General features: G+C 38.8%; 1 protein-coding gene across 1 annotated transcript in view; it reads right to left on the bottom strand.

The window, feature by feature from the left end:
• The window catches only part of LOC128469709 (otogelin-like), a 32,795-nt gene extending 15,453 nt beyond the window's left edge, over nt 1–17,342 (bottom strand). Inside the window, exons 1-45 of the mRNA XM_053451513.1 lie at nt 17,333–17,342; nt 17,100–17,207; nt 16,857–16,964; nt 16,614–16,721; nt 16,371–16,478; nt 16,128–16,235; nt 15,884–15,991; nt 15,641–15,748; nt 14,877–15,018; nt 14,239–14,288; nt 13,648–13,802; nt 13,427–13,553; nt 12,821–12,995; nt 12,468–12,568; nt 12,114–12,335; nt 11,556–11,730; nt 10,974–11,051; nt 10,674–10,726; nt 10,219–10,363; nt 9,998–10,108; nt 9,723–9,864; nt 9,477–9,620; nt 9,155–9,292; nt 8,952–9,053; nt 8,732–8,842; nt 8,429–8,585; nt 8,315–8,341; nt 7,679–7,834; nt 7,083–7,358; nt 6,633–6,750; nt 6,188–6,267; nt 5,951–6,070; nt 5,123–5,169; nt 4,895–5,000; nt 4,188–4,231; nt 3,976–4,081; nt 3,665–3,702; nt 3,275–3,380; nt 2,958–2,992; nt 1,818–1,920; nt 1,674–1,693; nt 983–1,021; nt 568–670; nt 359–405; nt 172–277 (exon numbers count right to left, since the gene is read on the bottom strand). Of these exons, the coding sequence (XP_053307488.1) occupies nt 172–277; nt 359–405; nt 568–670; nt 983–1,021; nt 1,674–1,693; nt 1,818–1,920; nt 2,958–2,992; nt 3,275–3,380; nt 3,665–3,702; nt 3,976–4,081; nt 4,188–4,231; nt 4,895–5,000; nt 5,123–5,169; nt 5,951–6,070; nt 6,188–6,267; nt 6,633–6,750; nt 7,083–7,358; nt 7,679–7,834; nt 8,315–8,341; nt 8,429–8,585; nt 8,732–8,842; nt 8,952–9,053; nt 9,155–9,292; nt 9,477–9,620; nt 9,723–9,864; nt 9,998–10,108; nt 10,219–10,363; nt 10,674–10,726; nt 10,974–11,051; nt 11,556–11,730; nt 12,114–12,335; nt 12,468–12,568; nt 12,821–12,995; nt 13,427–13,553; nt 13,648–13,802; nt 14,239–14,288; nt 14,877–15,018; nt 15,641–15,748; nt 15,884–15,991; nt 16,128–16,235; nt 16,371–16,478; nt 16,614–16,721; nt 16,857–16,964; nt 17,100–17,207; nt 17,333–17,342 (4,771 nt within the window). The remainder of the gene's footprint in view (nt 1–171; nt 278–358; nt 406–567; nt 671–982; nt 1,022–1,673; nt 1,694–1,817; nt 1,921–2,957; nt 2,993–3,274; nt 3,381–3,664; nt 3,703–3,975; nt 4,082–4,187; nt 4,232–4,894; nt 5,001–5,122; nt 5,170–5,950; nt 6,071–6,187; nt 6,268–6,632; nt 6,751–7,082; nt 7,359–7,678; nt 7,835–8,314; nt 8,342–8,428; nt 8,586–8,731; nt 8,843–8,951; nt 9,054–9,154; nt 9,293–9,476; nt 9,621–9,722; nt 9,865–9,997; nt 10,109–10,218; nt 10,364–10,673; nt 10,727–10,973; nt 11,052–11,555; nt 11,731–12,113; nt 12,336–12,467; nt 12,569–12,820; nt 12,996–13,426; nt 13,554–13,647; nt 13,803–14,238; nt 14,289–14,876; nt 15,019–15,640; nt 15,749–15,883; nt 15,992–16,127; nt 16,236–16,370; nt 16,479–16,613; nt 16,722–16,856; nt 16,965–17,099; nt 17,208–17,332) is intronic.
• Nucleotides 17,343–17,381: the final 39 nt, after the last annotated feature.

Here is a 17,381-nt window from a genome sequence, read left to right as displayed (position 1 = left end):
TCGAAGGTCATATTAAGATTGCTTATGGCTCTATGTTAGAGCCACCAGCACCTATACAAATAATTCATGGCAAAATAGATGTCAGTGAATAGGCATGGTCTACCTATTTGACTATCGTGTCCTCAGGCATTGTGATTAAGCGGTAGGGTAGATCATTAAGATTCTTCTTACCACAAGTATATTTTGTACAGCATGGGTCGTTGCTGTCTATTGCTTTTGAGATGGAACCTTTCTTTAAGCAGATGTTCACTTCACAGACGACACCCTCGCATATACCCTAAAACAAAAAAACACCATTAACTGTTATTTTCATTTTCTTACAACAATATTTTAGCGCAAATTGTGTTGCCAAGCTTACCTTAGGTGTTGTTTTTGGAGCCACCGTCGTTGATGGGGTTGGTGGAACTGCAAACAGAAATCAGAAAAAGAAATTAGAAAAAGTAACTTTTATTACTATAAAAGCTTTTTTTACACTAAGCTTAACATTCTTAATATAATAAATTGTCATGTAATATGCTACTTTGTTCTATATTGTCGTTATATTATACACCATTTGTCTTTACTCACCACATTCATATACAGGGCAACAAATGTCGTCTGGGTTTCGTTTTACTAGGACCAAATCACTCAGATCACAGCTGGGTTGTGGACACTGAACATTTAGGCAAGGCTGTAAAGGAAAGAATAAATATTAATAGTCTATTAATAGAGACTTTTGGGGCAATAACTGCATAAATACACAGGAAACATGATCCAGGGCAATTAACCAACGTTACACATACAATGATTTATATCACAAACACATAAAAGGTTGGTAAAGTATGATAATTAAGAATCAGGTCCTTAACGGGTTATTTGTAAGCTTGATTTCCATTATTACACTGTCTTTGGTGTCTCAGTGGTTATATAGATGATGTTACAATAGCATAAATATATTGAAAATATAAGATTCGTCTTAAGTATCTTTAGAAAAGTGGCGTACCTCAAGAGTGGTGATGGTGGTGGTGGTGGTGGGCTCAGGCTGGAAAACAAATGAAGAAAAAAATATTTTATTTTAAATGCAAAAAGATATAGGAAACACAGTGCTACAATGATAGATAGATAGATAGATAGATAGATAGATAGATGGATGGATAGATAGATAGATAGATAGATAGATAGATAGATAGATAGATAGATAGATAGATAGATAGATGGATAGGTAGATGGATGGATGGATAGGTAGATGGACGGATGGATGGATGGATGGATAGATGGATGGATGGGTAGATAGATGGATAGGTAGATGGATGGATGGATGGATGGATGGATGGGTAGATGGATGGATGGATGGATGGGTAGATAGATGGATGGATAGGTAGATGGACGGATGGATGGATAGATGGATGGATAGGTAGATGGACGGATGGATAGGTAGATGGACGGATGGATAGGTAGATGGATAGATAGATAGATAGATGGGTGGATAGGTAGATGGATAGATAGCTAGATAGATAGATAGATAGATAGATAGATAGATAGATAATGGATGGATAGGTAGATGGGTAGATAGATGGATGGATAGGTAGATCAATGGATAGGTAGATGGATAGGTTGATGGATAGATAATAAATAGATAGCTAGACAGACAGGTAGGTGGGCAGATAGATATAATCTAGAAATTTTGGACTTACAGTTGTTGTTGGCTCAGGCTCTGAAAAACAAAATATACAAGAAAATCATTATAAAAATAATTCCAAAAAGTCTTTAACATGAATCCAAGAATTCTCTGCTGGGTATTTAAAATCTTCTACACATTGGACATACGAAAAACTTACCGCAAACATAATGTGGGCAACAGCGATCTGGCCAAGGAACCTGCACCAGTGTTTCCCCTCTTTGGCATGTAACGGCCTCACACAGCACATTTTTACATGGATCCTGTAGGAAGAAATATACACACGCCATCAGGAAGAATCTACCAGGAGCACACAGGGAACACAGAGAACTCATGTTCAACAATTTCAGTATGCCGTGAAAATATAAGATTCGTCTTAAGTATCTTTAGAAAAGTGGCGTACCGAAGGAGGAGTGGTGGGTTCAGGCTGGAAAACAAGCTTACTACGCTAGACTACTCCTGATGTATTATACATTTTTGGTTACTTTTTCTTTGAAATGTGTTGCCTCTGAGGCTGACTGTTTAATTACACATCCTAATTATAAACTATGGGTCTGTACCCATTGCATATCCCCATCTCTATCATCTATTCCCATCCATCTTCAACATACGAAGAGGACCCCTAGGCCACTAAGCCACAACCATTGTGTGTAAGTGGAGTAAGCTGTAAGCTTGATTTCCATCAATACACTGTCTTTGGTGTCTCAGTGGTTATATAGATGATGTTACAATAGCATAAATATATTGAAAATATAAGATTCGTCTTAAGTATCTTTAGAAAAGTGGCGTACCTCAGGAGTGGTGGTGGGTTCAGGCTGGAAAACAAATTAAGAAAAAAATATTTTATTTTAAATGCAATAAGATATAGGAAACACAGTGCTACAATGATAGATAGATAGATAGATAGATAGATAGGTTGATGGATAGATAATAAATAGACAGATAGCTAGATGGATGGATGGATAGGTAGATGGATGGATATATAGATGGATGGATAGATAGATAGATAGATAGATAGATAGATAGATAGATAGATAGATAGATAGATAGATATACAAAGATAGATAGATGGATAGCTAGAAATATTTTCAGGGGTGCAATGTCCTCCTTAATCGTGTGACCTGGCTCTCTGCATAGCCCTTGTGTACTTATTTATACTACACGTACGAGTAAACAGATTTACTTATTATACAGTCAAGACATTCTATGCCAAACCATAGCAAAAAAAACAATTCCACTTTGAATGGAAATCAACGATCCATTATATGCTGGTTAAGGATTTGTTTAAACAGATACGTACCACTGTTGTGGTTGGTGCAGTAGTTGTCACTGGTGCTATAAATAAACACATACAATTATTATTATTATTATATATTTATTTTTCCAATTCATTGCTTTGAAGACGGCAAACACCCCAAATTAGGAATCACTACTACATTCATTTTACAAATGACCTCTAACTCTCAGGTCTTCTGGAATAAGACCTTTTATTCAACGTCCAAGCACTCAAAGGTCATGAAGGTCTATGGTACAACTTTTCCTTAGAGGTCAAGAGAAGTAAAACTTTAAAAATGTGTAAATTATTGATGATAAAAAGTACTGTAAAGTTAGACTTACCAATACATTCATAACGTGAACAACAGGGATCTGCAGAAACGGTTTCCTCTATTCTTTCTCCTTCAGCGCATTCTGGCACTTTGCAGCGCACGTTCTTACATGGTTCCTGAAGCCAAGAACAGCAATTTAAATCTAAGCTTAGTTCTTTTAGATTGTAACTTAGTCTTAGCCTACAATGGGTAAGCCATCGTGAGACCCTGGGAACTACGGTTGAGACGTCGGTCCTATATCTATAAAGCTCAGAGGTTGGGGTGGTAGCCATTATTCTTTGATGTCACATAACCGTGTGTATGAGATTTTCAGTATCGCATGACTTCAGATGATAACCACGCAACCTATACAAAATATGTACAACTATACGCTCATGTTATTAGCACGGACGGCTCTTACCTCTGGTGTGGTAGATGGTGTGGTTGTTGTGGATGGTTCTGCAAATATAAAATTATATATTAATATCAACTGTTCACCGATTATTAAAATCGCATCATTCTACCGAGATCACGTCTTCAGAGATCCAAGTGACATCATGCACATGGAATAATAAATGATATGGTTGCAAAAATCACTTATTGGTTGCCTTGGGATGGGCAAATGTATTTTTTTACCAATGGTATTTAAGTACATTAAATGTCTTATATGCTCGAATGATTTACACAGGAACTTAGCCTGTCCAAGCTCTAGTAATGTGCCTCAGAACTTACCAACACACACATATTGGGGACAGCAAGGATCATCTGAAGGAACTTGAATTCTCTTGTATCCTTCAATGCAGCCAACTTCTTGACAGATCACGTTCTGGCATGGCCCCTGTAAAGTTTTAAAAAGAACATCCATGAAACAATAGTAGGCTATGTACAGATGGCATGTAAATATTAGTCGTTCATTATTAGTCGGCAGTATATTTTATCCATACCAGTGGTGACGTTGAAGGTACGCTTGTAGTTGTTGGCACTGGTTCTGCAATTTCAAACAAAGGTACATTTAATTTCACACCAACATAATTCTCCTAAACCAGCAATCTCTTCTGCCGCTTGCATTTTCAGCTTCTGTGGTCTGCCATTGTAGACTGTTCCTTAGACTGGTGTGCCAATGGCGCATATTGGGCAGGTCAGGGTTTACCCAACAATATACCCAACAATACCATCACTGCTGATAGCCTGGCTTTATTGCCCCTCTCAAAAAGCATTCATAACATCCATACTCTTCAACAAAGGTATATACTAAATATCAAGAGCTGTACATGAAAGAAGCACCACATTTCCACCACAGCTCTTCTAAATACTTCTTCTTCAACTGGGTGATGTCGCCCCTCACTTTCCTTTGTGTTGGAAATTGTCAGTGGCCCTATGGAGGAAAGAGGGGCTCGCATTTCCTATAGGTTGTGCTCAGCTTCCAATAAGGGCCGCTTATAGGAGCAACAAATTCCTCTCTCCTCCATAGGATCACTGACACTCGCCATCAGGAAGACGAAGTAGTGATGATGGTGTGCAAGTGAAGAAGAAAAAGAACGTCAGAGTACTATAGTGGTCAAACGAAACTTATTTAAGCATGATCTTCAATGTATATATTTGTTTTGTAGATTGTGATGGATTCACTTTAACGCTTTAAAATAAAACTTACCAACACACTCATATTGTGGGCAGCAGGGATCGGTTGAAGGAACTTGTACTCTACTATATCCTTCTTGGCAGTCCACCACGTCGCAGACCACGTTCCTGCATGTTGTCTTGAACGGTAAAATAAGAAAAATTAAAATAAGGTCAAATAGACTTTATAAGTCATTGCTAAATGTTTGGTTTTTTTAGCACCGTTACAATATGAATTATTAATTATAATTGTGACCCGTACCAGTGGAGATGTTGAGGGTACAGTTGTTGTGGTTATTTCTGGTGGCTCTGTAAAATTAAAAACAAGCAACATTAGCAAACAGACCTTTTTAATACATGCTAAAAAAAATCTGTACAATATATTATATGTTTTACTATAATATATTCTAATATTTTTTTATTATTATAAATATTATTTTAAATTAATTTAGTCTTATTTGCAAGTTGGACAAGCCATTGTATATGGTACCCAGTGAATGTTTGTGAAGGGTTCTATGTCCATTTCTGGTCCTAGATCAACGTGTGTCAACTTACCAACACATTCATATTGTGGGCAGCAGGGATCGGATGAGGGAACCTCAACTCTATTGTATCCTTCCTTGCAGTCTACCACGTTACAGGTCACGACCTTGCATTCCTCCTGGAACATTAAAAATAAAACAATGACGTCAAACACAGGCTTTTTTAACTCATTGCCAAATAAGAATGTTTTTAGTAAAATTACAATATCAGGTATTATTGAATATTGTGAGTGACCCGTACCAGTGGAGATGTTGATGGTACAGGTGTTGTTATTTCTGGTGGCTCTGTAAAATTAAAAACAAGCAATATTAGCAAACAGGCCTTTTTAATACATGCTAAAAAAAATTCTGTTCTCGGTTTTACAGTCAAATATATTATGTGTTTTCCTATAATATATTCTAATATTTTTTTTATTATTATAAATATTATTTTAAATTAATTTAGTCTTATTTGTAAGTTGGACAAGCCATAGTATATGGTACCCAGTGAATGTTTATGAAGGGTTCTATGTCCATTTCTGGTCCTAGATCAACGTGTGTCAACTTACCAACACATTCATATTGTGGGCAGCAGGGATCGGTTGAAGGAACCTCAACTCTTTTGTATCCTCCTTGGCAGTCCACCACGTTACAGATCACGTTCTCGCATCCCTCCTTGATGTTCACACCTGGGATATAAGTAGAAGTATTAACAATATCAGTCTAGATCATTTTATTATTTTCTGTCTTTTTAGAGAGAGAGAAATAAAAATTTACAAAGGATCAATACTTAAAATTCTACTTACAATCTTCAAAGCGTACACAGCGATGGGTGGTTTCGTCGAAGACCATTCCAGGAGCGCAGACTGGGTAACAGCCCTCAACCCTAAGGAAAAAAATATATATGGACGGGGTTACTTTTTTGAATGATACAGTCCTACAAGTCCTACAAGCAATAAATAATATTTTATTAATCTGTACATTACCAGCTAACATTGATTCTCCATGTGCATTACCCAGGAGATTGAGCTTTACTTCTGGTATTAACACCAAACATATTTATATTGGATAACGATGCATGTTCTTTAGTTATTTACTTGAACGGCAATCAGTAAATATACTGATAGATCATATAAATTGGCTTTATACAGTATATCCACCTCTCAGATGTTAAATATAAAACCCGTTAACATCTAAGCATCATCTTGACTACCCTCTTCACTGTTATCTTTAAAGGCCAATGTCACTTACTTCAGAGTTAAGGTGCACTTGGCTCCAAGAGGATCCTTACAAGTTGGAATGCAAGGTTTACCGCAAGATCTGTACTTCCAGGTACAGATAGAGAAAGAAGGCAAACCAAAGCTTTCCTCTGTGGGGGAAAAAAACAGTAATTTGCCAAATTTGACCATTAATTTGTAATACAAGAAGTAACCAGATGACCCATTCTTGATGTTCTAGTAAGCATCTACAGTGTGATTATGTTATATGACTTAGAGAGAATCCTGCTGATGCTTATTCTATCATACAAAATAACTTATATATTAGCTATGGACATTTTAAGTGTGTTTTTATTTCATCTCTCCTTTAATACTCGTCTAGCTCTTTTATTCACCTTTATTAAAACAAAGAAATGAAGTTGGTGGCCCAAGTGGTGGTGTTAATGCTAAAATAAAATGTATATTAAGCAATGTTTTCCCTTACCTATCAGTTTGAAATTCATCTCCAACATGTTTCCAGACTTCACCTTGGACATGATTATTCTGTCATTGTTGATGGATAGGTAATGTCCACGGGATACGTAGGACTCTAGGGCTTCATAGCCTTTGACCCAGCGACCGGTCCTCAAGACAAATGTGGCCTGAGAACGGAAGTTGGTGCTTGGTTGCCACTTCTTAAGGCTAAGGCTGCCATCATCATTCTGCACAATGAAGTAGTTAGGATGCTCAGCAGACTCCAGTGAGATCAGCCTCCTGCCATCTACAAACAAATCATCATCATCATCAGTGTCATCATCATCAAAGTGCATCATTAAATAAGCAATTACACTCTTGCATTGTTAAATAATTATCACCATAACTTTGATCCATACATTCACTTGTGTATTTGTAATTTGCATCAAACATATTTAACGTGTTGGAAGAAACACAACATGGTGGTAAATATTCCTTTAAACAGTACACATAACTCTTAAGACTTTGTCTACTCTCAATCGGTGGTAGGCTGTTCTAGCACCACCGCTCATTTTCCACCGTTGACTAGGAGACATAGTCTAAGTATTTTATTTGAGAAACACATACTCAGTGGGTCAACAAACAGGCTTGGGGTGACCATGAAACTTGCTCGTAGGGTTCCTGGAGAATCGATCTGGGCCACCGACACTGTGTTGGATTCAATATCAGCCACCAAGGTCTTGCCATTCAACATGAGCAAGTGGTATGGTCCTTCTCCGGAAGCTGATGGACAAAGAGGATACAATCATTGACAAACCTGCCTTTTAAGAACATTAACCTGCCTATAACTGAAGTATTAGACAATTGAAAGTGTTGCCAAATAGGACTTTAGTGCAGTGTGGGAGTTTTAATTGTCCTCAGTGCCATTCCCAGTTGATCTTCATGGCTATACAAGGTGGTTTGGTTCATACATGTGATTCAGCTCCCTGACTAATCCCAAACTAGCGATCATGGATTCTAGACTGCTAGAGCTACAAAAAGCTCCATCACATCAATAGAAAACAACTTTGACTAAGTGAGTCAATGGGGCTGCGCAGAGTACGGGCACCATTTAATATACTAGACTATCCCCAAAAGAAATTACAGTTATTTCCAGAATGAAGCTTTCTTATTTAATTACCGGTAAATATGTTCTTTTTCCCATCAATATGTGACTAATAAATGTATTATCTGTGGATCACAATAAAAATGAAGTAGGCTTACCTCTGTTGTAATATTCACATGGAGATGCTGAAAAGAAAATATAACCTCGTTAGTTGAGTGAGCCATTGACCACACGTGCTGTCTGATGTTTTATACGGAGAAAGAAATACTAACGGCATGTGTCGGGGCTTCGCCACTCAATGGTGACCCCCTTGCGGCAACAGGCGCGTGCATAAGCTGCCACTGATGTACAGAAACAGAGACAGCTTTCACCCTCTCTGCAGTTCTCTGTCTCCTCCACGCAAGCTGTGTAATATGGTTGCACATTGACCTTTGAAGAAGAAGAAGAGAAAAGCTGGTAACAAGTCCATTAAAACAGTCAGAAAACTCTGCTTCCTACACGGATTACGAGCATTTTAACCATCTGGAGCCCCATATGTTTGGATACCAGCTCTTAAGTTCCAGAAGGCATCTTACCACATCATGGCAGGCAGCAAAGTCTATGGTCTTCAGTAAGTTGCAGCGCTTCTCCACGAAACTCCTGTGTTTATCAGTTGCGGGAGGAAGAGGCACTTCTGGAGCAGGACACTATGAGAAAAGAAATATCAGAACGCAAAGTTAAAGACCTTCTGGTGTGAGTGTTTTGGTCAAACCATGTCCTAAATCCGGATGTATCTTATATTAAGTAGTCGCCTACCGTTCCGATAAGGTACTGAGATCCATATTGTTCCATATTGCTTATGGCCAGTTCAGCAGTGGTTTTTCCATCAGCGTCACCACACATGCCTTGAACCTTGCCCTATAGGAACAAACCAAACCAAGTTATTTATGTGTAGGCCAAGCTGCAAATAAAAGCTGTTACTAAAAGGCTTTTTAGAAGGACGTTTCATGTTATCTCACCTGTAGCTTTGGCTCAAGCTGAATAATCACATCCAAGTGTTGGTCATAATAGACGGCAAGACCCTCAAGGAAGTGAGCAACCACATAGAATCCAGAGCGGTAAATCTTCACGTTAGTAGTGCTGCCCAAGCCGTAGGCCTACAGAGCAAACAGGCTGATCAGTCAATTGTTCTTCTAGAATAATTTACTAGAGGCCGATAAAACTAGGTGAACATCTTCTCAGCCACCTTGAAGTTAGTATGGGGTAATCTATTTTACAGTCGAAAGTACCAAGCAAGCAGCACATACGCCATAATGTAAGATGGAGTAGGCTTTCTCTTACCACAGAAGGCTCTGAGTCGCTCAACACAACACTGACACCTCCAAATTTAATGGAGATTTCCTTCTTTGCCAAAGCTCCTCCAATGACCTCGGATGGGAGGTTTTGCATTGTAACTCTGAATTGTGGAATAACACCTTCTTGAGACTGAGAAACAAATAGAGGATAAACATATGAGGTTTAACATGTAGAAATAATTTTATCAGTAGACCAAAAATGGCCAGGCATTCCACTCAAGTTAAAACATACCTCAACTAGGATGATCGGGCAATCATAGGTTGGGAAGGTCTTCCAGACATTGTCAAAGAGGGAGAACTGGGATCCGGCATAGACATTGCACACTGCATTGCAAGGGTTATTGGTACAGATGAACTTTCCATTTTCACAAGTGCTAAAAACGATAGAAGAGAATAATGTAATGAGCAGACGCCGATGCACGTAGTATAATAACGCTGAAGATGGTAGTTCTCACCCTATATTATCATAGGACAGACCAGATCTGACCATATCAGAGCAGAACTTACCAAGTATTGCAGTCCCGAGCCAGCGTTTCCCCTGGGTTATATACATCATCTCCGTGCACGCAAGGGCATTCGTTCAGTGGGATGCAGCTTCCATCGCTACTTCTCAAAAGACTGGAGCAAACATAATAGAATAAAAAAAAAAGATATGAAATCTAAATATTGCCATTTTAAACTGAAACGTGTCTTCCAGCGGTAGCCTCCGCAGCTTTTGCCAAGCTTACCCATGCTTGCAGACGCAGCCAGGTACGCAGTCAGCATTGCAGACCTCCTCGATGATAGCCACATTTTGACAGCTTGGTTCGCACGATTTTCCGTGTCCCATAGAGCAGTCTGAGAATACTTCATTTTCTGGGCATGTCTCGATTTCTAGAAGCGTAGGAATGCAGATTATAAACGTGAGATATTGACACCTTACATTATCTCATCATACGTTTTATTCACATGTACGGTCCTTTGCAGACATTATTGGATGTAATTGGCCAAAGTAAGGACTAGTTACGGAACCACTGTATAGTAGATATATTTCTTTTAAGATAAGGAACATGCTATGATGTCATACCTAAAATGCAGTTTATAAAAGGCGGTCCGCGGACCTCCAAGACCCCCATAGATGTTCGCCATTGTCACAACTAAGCATAGTTTCAAGAATAAACCGAGGCCAAGAACCTCATCTTACCTATATTTTCACTTGGATCAGTTTCACCACACTGCAGTATCCTCTCGCACGGGCTGTGGGGAAGAAGACCAGAGTATACAGAGTAAATGGCTTGTTTATGGGACCTATTTTATATCACGGTTGGTCAGTTTCATGGATTTTGGTTCCAGAATTTTTTTTTTTAACATATCTGGTCGGATCTTGTAAAAAAAACCCCATAGCATTTATGAAAAAGATATAGCTAGCATATGCCAACATAGCTTTCATTCTGTCTAGAAAACGAAGTCTGGTTCAGTGTTTTGATGCATTAAAGTATCTTACCATGATTGTCCATTGGGGAAATTAATAGTCTCCCCTAGTGCGTAGGCCTTGTTATTCACGTAGCAGGGGCATTCATCGCTGTAAGATAAAAAAAAATATAGGTTATAACACGATATACCGTTTCAAAATATAGTAGGAAACGCTTACACAGCAACAAAGACAAATTATGTTTTTATAATTGTTTTTTTTTTAATAATAAAAAGTGAAATTGAAAGTTGAATTGAAAGTGCTCTAATCTAATATGAATTTCTGGAGATGTGTTGAAGATGATCAAGCCGCTCATATCTTACCATGTAAAACTAATTGTGAAAAAAGTCATAGAAAAAATCCCCTATAAGTACATAAGTTGTCACGGCGACCGTACGAATAGATTTTGCTGTCCGTTCTATGAACCCCAATGGTGTATCCTAACCTAAAAAAAGCTTGGATATCATAGAAAGTATAATCTAGTATTGACTTGTCATAATTGTGATAATTGTATTGTACTTCTCATTAAAATTATAATTTCCCGCAATGCCGAGCTGGCTCTTATACTTTGTGATTTCCCGAAGCGATAAGGCAAGAACACTGAGCCACACTTACCCCTTGACACACAGGTTTAGAGTTGCGTCATAATACAGGTCAGAAGGGCAGATACAAGCCTCGCTTAGAGGAATATTGGACGATATCTTCCGGAGTACTGATGAATGCTCAGCACAGTCTTGTTGGGTGAACTGACTGTCTGTTGTAAGAATCATATCCCCTTCACATGAAACGGCTGTAACCACAAAAAGGAAAATTAATATGTAGTAGGGACCAAATCATAAAGCCTAGGAGAAGCTAATTCAATTCTTCTATAGCCTATGGTTCACTAAATAACATCCGGTCTTATAGAGGTGGCCCTACGGTTCCACCGAAGATCAACGTTTGCATTAGGCGCCCTACAAAATGGCGCCCTTTACCAGCTAGATAGCCTCAGCAGCCACTTAGGGTTTCTTATACGGTGGGTTAAGCCCTGTAGTTACTGTAGTTTTGGTATCTAATCATGTAGATTAAATGTTTAGAGGCGAATATTCAGTTAGTTGCACATTTTCAACAAGTCTTGATTGAAATATATACATCTATCTATATAGAAACCCTGATCCAGCAGCCATTGCTTACCGCAGTCTGTGAATGTGGAGGTAACAGGTACAAATACTCCAGCGCGGGCACATTGATAGGCATAGTCTGCCAAAGCAGAGCAAAAGCCAGCTGTATCACCATAATAGACGGTACTGGCACAAGCAGTCTTGAAGCTGTGAGTGTCAATCAGGAGCTTGCAGTCTTCAAAGATGGAGTCATCGAAGGCACCACTGCATTGTAGATCTGCCTGGACACGTTTCTCTACGGGAGGAGGTACCAGAATTAGAAAGTGGTTGAAGGAGCAGCCGCAATTAGACAGAGTTAGGGGATCAAGTGGCCAACAAGCCACCGATACTCAAGTTAATGCGTTCCTCTCTGATGCATCTCCATTACCTGAGTCTTCCACTCCCTTGACACCCTCGATGCACTGCGGCTGTATCTTCCAGGACTTGCTGAACAAACTGGACACCGTCTCTGTCATATCAAGTGAACTCCTGTATTCAAAAATACAAACGCACATAATGACATATTCATAAAAAAAGCAGGGTCAGCTCTGTAATAATAAATTACTAAAGTCCCACCCTCTTCGCTTGTGGAGTTCCAAACGGAACCAAGAGCTTCAGGCACTCACCTAGCCTGCTGTATAGCAAAACCCATCCTATGTATTAGGGCAGATGTGATGGATATCTGGACACAATACACACTACATACAATGAAAAACTGTCAACAATTGATTGCCGATTTACCTGTAGTCATCATTGCGGTTGTCGTTGTAGGTGCCACACAATCCACTGGTCTGTCCTTTGTAGCTCGATTCAAGGATGACGTAAAGACGGTTGCCTTCAAAGTCATACTGAAGGTTAAAGAAAGAACTTGCGACGTCCAAGAAGGTGGAGGAGCTTCTTAGAACTGTAAGAGTATCTGGGGGGGAAGACGATAGACATTAAAATTCCGCTTGATTATCACTAATACAATGAAATACTAGAAGGAACATTAAAAAAAAGATTAGACTTTTGGAACTATTTGGCACATCCAATCTTCTCATTGGGTCGCATTGGTCATGTCTTATTTTCAGTAGAACCCTTTCTATTTACTTAAGTTAGTAGGTAGACCATGAAACCATTTTACATAAATGATGGTCCTGAGTCATCTGAGTCACCTGGTGTATAAAATCTTGATAATAATTAATACAAAAATTAACAAATTAGGCAATGGCCTCACTTAATCACGTTATAGTGTCATTTGTCTTATCAATGTTTTACCGGGTAAAGCACGTGCTATTTAAATTTGGATGAGGAATGAGGATGAAACGGATTGTGAATTATAAATCATAAAACATATAATAATCTTACTGTGAACAGAAAACGGAAGTTCAGAATGTCCACTTGAAGAGGATATGGTTCCGTTGGAATAGAGGGTTAGAGTGGCCACCAGTGGGATATAGATATCCACCGAATCAATGCACACTGCATCTGGGTTCTAAAGGAAGGGGGAAAAAATGGTGGTCACCGTATATGAACTCTTTTTGTGGTCATACATGTAGACTTTCTGTCTGTTTTGGGGAATTACCAACCTTCACTGTGTTCTTCACTTCAGAGCAAGGCTTGTTGTTCAGAGTAATAGTAAAGCTGGAAGTCTTCACCAAAACGTAACCGCAAGTACCAGGCTGCTCGTATAAAGTGCCGTCGAACGTCCGAATCATCTGGTAACCGGTGACGGAACAGACTCCTTAAAACAGACGAAAAGGTTAGATCCGTCAACAAAATGCTAATATTTCAATATTTCTCTGTAAGAACCAGACGGTGGGGAAAACACAAAGAAAAAAAATCACAAATAAGGAAACCCTGATCTATAATTAATACTCATGTTCATCGATACGGTGACTCTAATGCATAGCCTTAAGATTTGAAGTAAATGTTTGTTGATTTTTTTTCTATTATTTACATTTTCTCCTCTTTTTTGGTCATTTTATTTAGTATTTTAATATTATTTTGAGCGGTTATCTTTTTCTGTTACATTATCTATGTTTATCTATTATCTTAGTAGTTTTTGATATTTTATATGTTTTTTTTTGTTTTTTTTTTACACAAGTTTATTTTTTTAGTAAGAATGATATGTTGGAAAGTACGCATATATTTGGTAGATTTACACGATAGATAATTACCTGCGCAGGCAAGATCTTTCACGCAGATTAGTGATCCTTTGGTGCAAGTACTGAAAGACAAGATATAGCGGTAAAAAAACATTTCCATACAGATTGGACGATGACGCCACAGGCTCCAGAAAGCATGACAGGTGCGTGACACACAAAACATTGAAGTTGTATCATAATGTCCCATACAGGACCATCTTTAAGCTAACACATATAGATATAACCACACAGACGCATGAATATTTAACAGGGGTGCCTCTGTTATAGAGACGTACCCAACTTTCCCTGTTGTTTATCTGGTGACAGCCGTTGGCCATGATATTGAAAGAGTGAAGGGACTATTGATGGGCCCCTGTGGCTATCTGGGACCTGTTAAGTTACCGCTTTTGCCCTATGTTAGATACAGGCTGGTCACATCCATGATGGTCTTATAGAAATAACAACTGAACAACTATTTTCCTGTTCCTTGCCACCTGTCTAGCTGGGGGGGGGGGTGTTGCCTTCTTTTGGATCAACAGCAACAAATTGACAGATATAGGAAAGGCTGACCTTGATGGACCCATGTCTTTTTTCAGCCTATATAACTGTATAACTCTGTCCCCATGCATACATGAGAGAGCAGGAGAAACATCTGAAGAAAGAACTCATACCATGTAACACAGTCAAGCTTCAGGGATTGTCCATCAGCCACGGATTCTTTGTTAAATAAACAGTCTTGTGCTTCGCCTTCCTCTGGGTTGCTAGTCTCTTCAGCAGTTGGCTTTTTGTTATCAATTGTTACATCTTCTTTGGCTAGAATAGAATATAAGATGAATCATAAAAGTACAAGGACTGAAGGATTGGGTGAATCAAGTATTCTTTTGTTTGTTTTGAATTAGAAGGTATTGCCAACCATTAATGGAAGACGTTAGGAAGCCATATTGTGAAAGTTATGCTTCAATAGTGGGGCCCAAGGTATTATTCATCAATACCATTGTTTTGGAGGAGATTTCTTTCTTAGTAATCGACTTTTAATTTTAAGGTGCTGTTCCATCCACTCTACTGAGTTTACCGCTTTGAAAACCAAATGCTACATTGGAAATGCCATTCCAAGTACTGTTAAACACCTGAAGATGTTACAAAAATAACATTCTCAGGCACTCGTCATAGAAACTTCTTGTTCTTCTTGCGATGAAGATGAAAGAATAAAATGCTAAATCTGTTAAGATGTATTTGCTAACATACTAGAGAATGTTACCATTAATATTGTGTCTAAGTGAAGCAGCACCTTTAATAAGCCTATGGGGGGTGGTACATGGATTCGAAAAATAGAAGTTTTAATGTGTTCTTCAAGTCCCACAGATGAACAGAAAGAATGGCTTAGTATTATATTTTCATGAAAATGTAATGGGAGGTTATGAAAAGTTCTACTTACTTGTCTCTTCTTCAGTCACACTTGGGTTGGCCTCAGGGATTACTGCTGGTTTTTCCTCTGGAACCTGAGGTGTGGCGACCACCACAGGTTCTTCTGGAAGCTCGACATCTACATTTAACCAAAAATTGAGTTGTCTTATTATTCTTCTACTCCCAGCCAAGGCCAGGTTTCTGTGTTGCTGTCATAAGCAAATCACATATTTTCTGTTCCAAATAAATCGAATTTATGAAAAGTTCTACTTACTTGTCTGTTCTTCAGTCACACTTGGGTTGGCCTCAGGGATTACTGCTGGGTTTTCCTCTGGAACCTGAGCTGTGACGACCGCCACAGGTTCTTCTGGAAGCTCGACATCTACATTTAACCAAAAATTGAGTTGTCTTATTATTCTTCTACTCCCAGCCAAGGCCAGGTTTATGTGTTGCTGTCATAAGCAAAGCACATATTTTCTGTTCCAAATAAATCGAAATTTATGAAAAGTTCTACTTACTTGTCTGTTCTTCAGTCACACTTGGGTTGGCCTCAGGGATTACTGCTGGGTTTTCCTCTGGAACCTGAGCTGTGACGACCACCACAGGTTCTTCTGGAAGCTCGACATCTACATTTAACCAAAAATTGAGTTGTCTTATTATTCTTCTACTCCCAGCCAAGGCCAGGTTTATGTGTTGCTGTCATAAGCAAAGCACATATTTTCTGTTCCAAATAAATCGAATTTATGAAAAGTTCTACTTACTTGTCTGTTCTTCAGTCACACTTGGGTTGGACTCAGGGATTACTGCTGGGTTTTCCTCTGGAACCTGAGCTGTGACGACCACCACAGGTTCTTCTGGAAGCTCGACATCTACATTTAACCAAAAATTGAGTTGTCTTATTATTCTTCTACTCCCAGCCAAGGCCAGGTTTCTGTGTTGCTGTCATAAGCAAAGCACATATTTTCTGTTCCAAATAAATCGAATTTATGAAAAGTTCTACTTACTTGTCTGTTCTTCAGTCACACTTGGGTTGGCCTCAGGGATTACTGCTGGGTTTTCCTCTGGAACCTGAGCTGTGACGACCACCACAGGTTCTTCTGGAAGCTCGACATCTACATTTAACCAAAAATTAAGTTGTCTTATTATTCTTCTACTCCCAGCCAAGGCCAGGTTTCTGTGTTGCTGTCATAAGCAAAGCACATATTTTCTGTTCCAAATAAATCGAATTTATGAAAAGTTCTACTTACTTGTCTGTTCTTCAGTCACACTTGGGTTGGCCTCAGGGATTACTGCTGGGTTTTCCTCTGGAACCTGAGCTGTGACGACCACCACAGGTTCTTCTGGATGCTCGACATCTACATTTAACCAAAAATTGAGTTGTCTTATTATTCTTCTACTCCCAGCCAAGGCCAGGTTTCTGTGTTGCTGTCATAAGCAAAGCACATATTTTCTGTTCCAAATAAATCGAATTTATGAAAAGTTCTACTTACTTGTCTGTTCTTCAGTCACACTTGGGTTGGCCTCAGGGATTACTGCTGGGTTTTCCTCTGGAACCTGAGCTGTGACGACCGCCACAGGTTCTTCTGGAAGCTCGACATCTACATTTAACCAAAAATTGAGTTGTCTTATTATTCTTCTACTCCCAGCCAAGGCCAGGTTTATGTGTCATAAGCAAAGCACATATTTTATGTTCCATATAATAATAATTTCTCATAAGAGTAACATCTCAGCATTTAGTTTGGTTGATTGTTGATGTAAACATTTTCACAGCG

The sequence above is a fragment of the Spea bombifrons genome, chromosome 12 (assembly GCF_027358695.1).
Source record: "Spea bombifrons isolate aSpeBom1 chromosome 12, aSpeBom1.2.pri, whole genome shotgun sequence".
In the NCBI taxonomy this organism is placed as follows: Eukaryota; Metazoa; Chordata; class Amphibia; order Anura; family Pelobatidae; genus Spea; species Spea bombifrons.
Note: the sequence above shows the minus strand (reverse complement) of the source record. Positions and strands in the feature narration are given on the sequence as shown.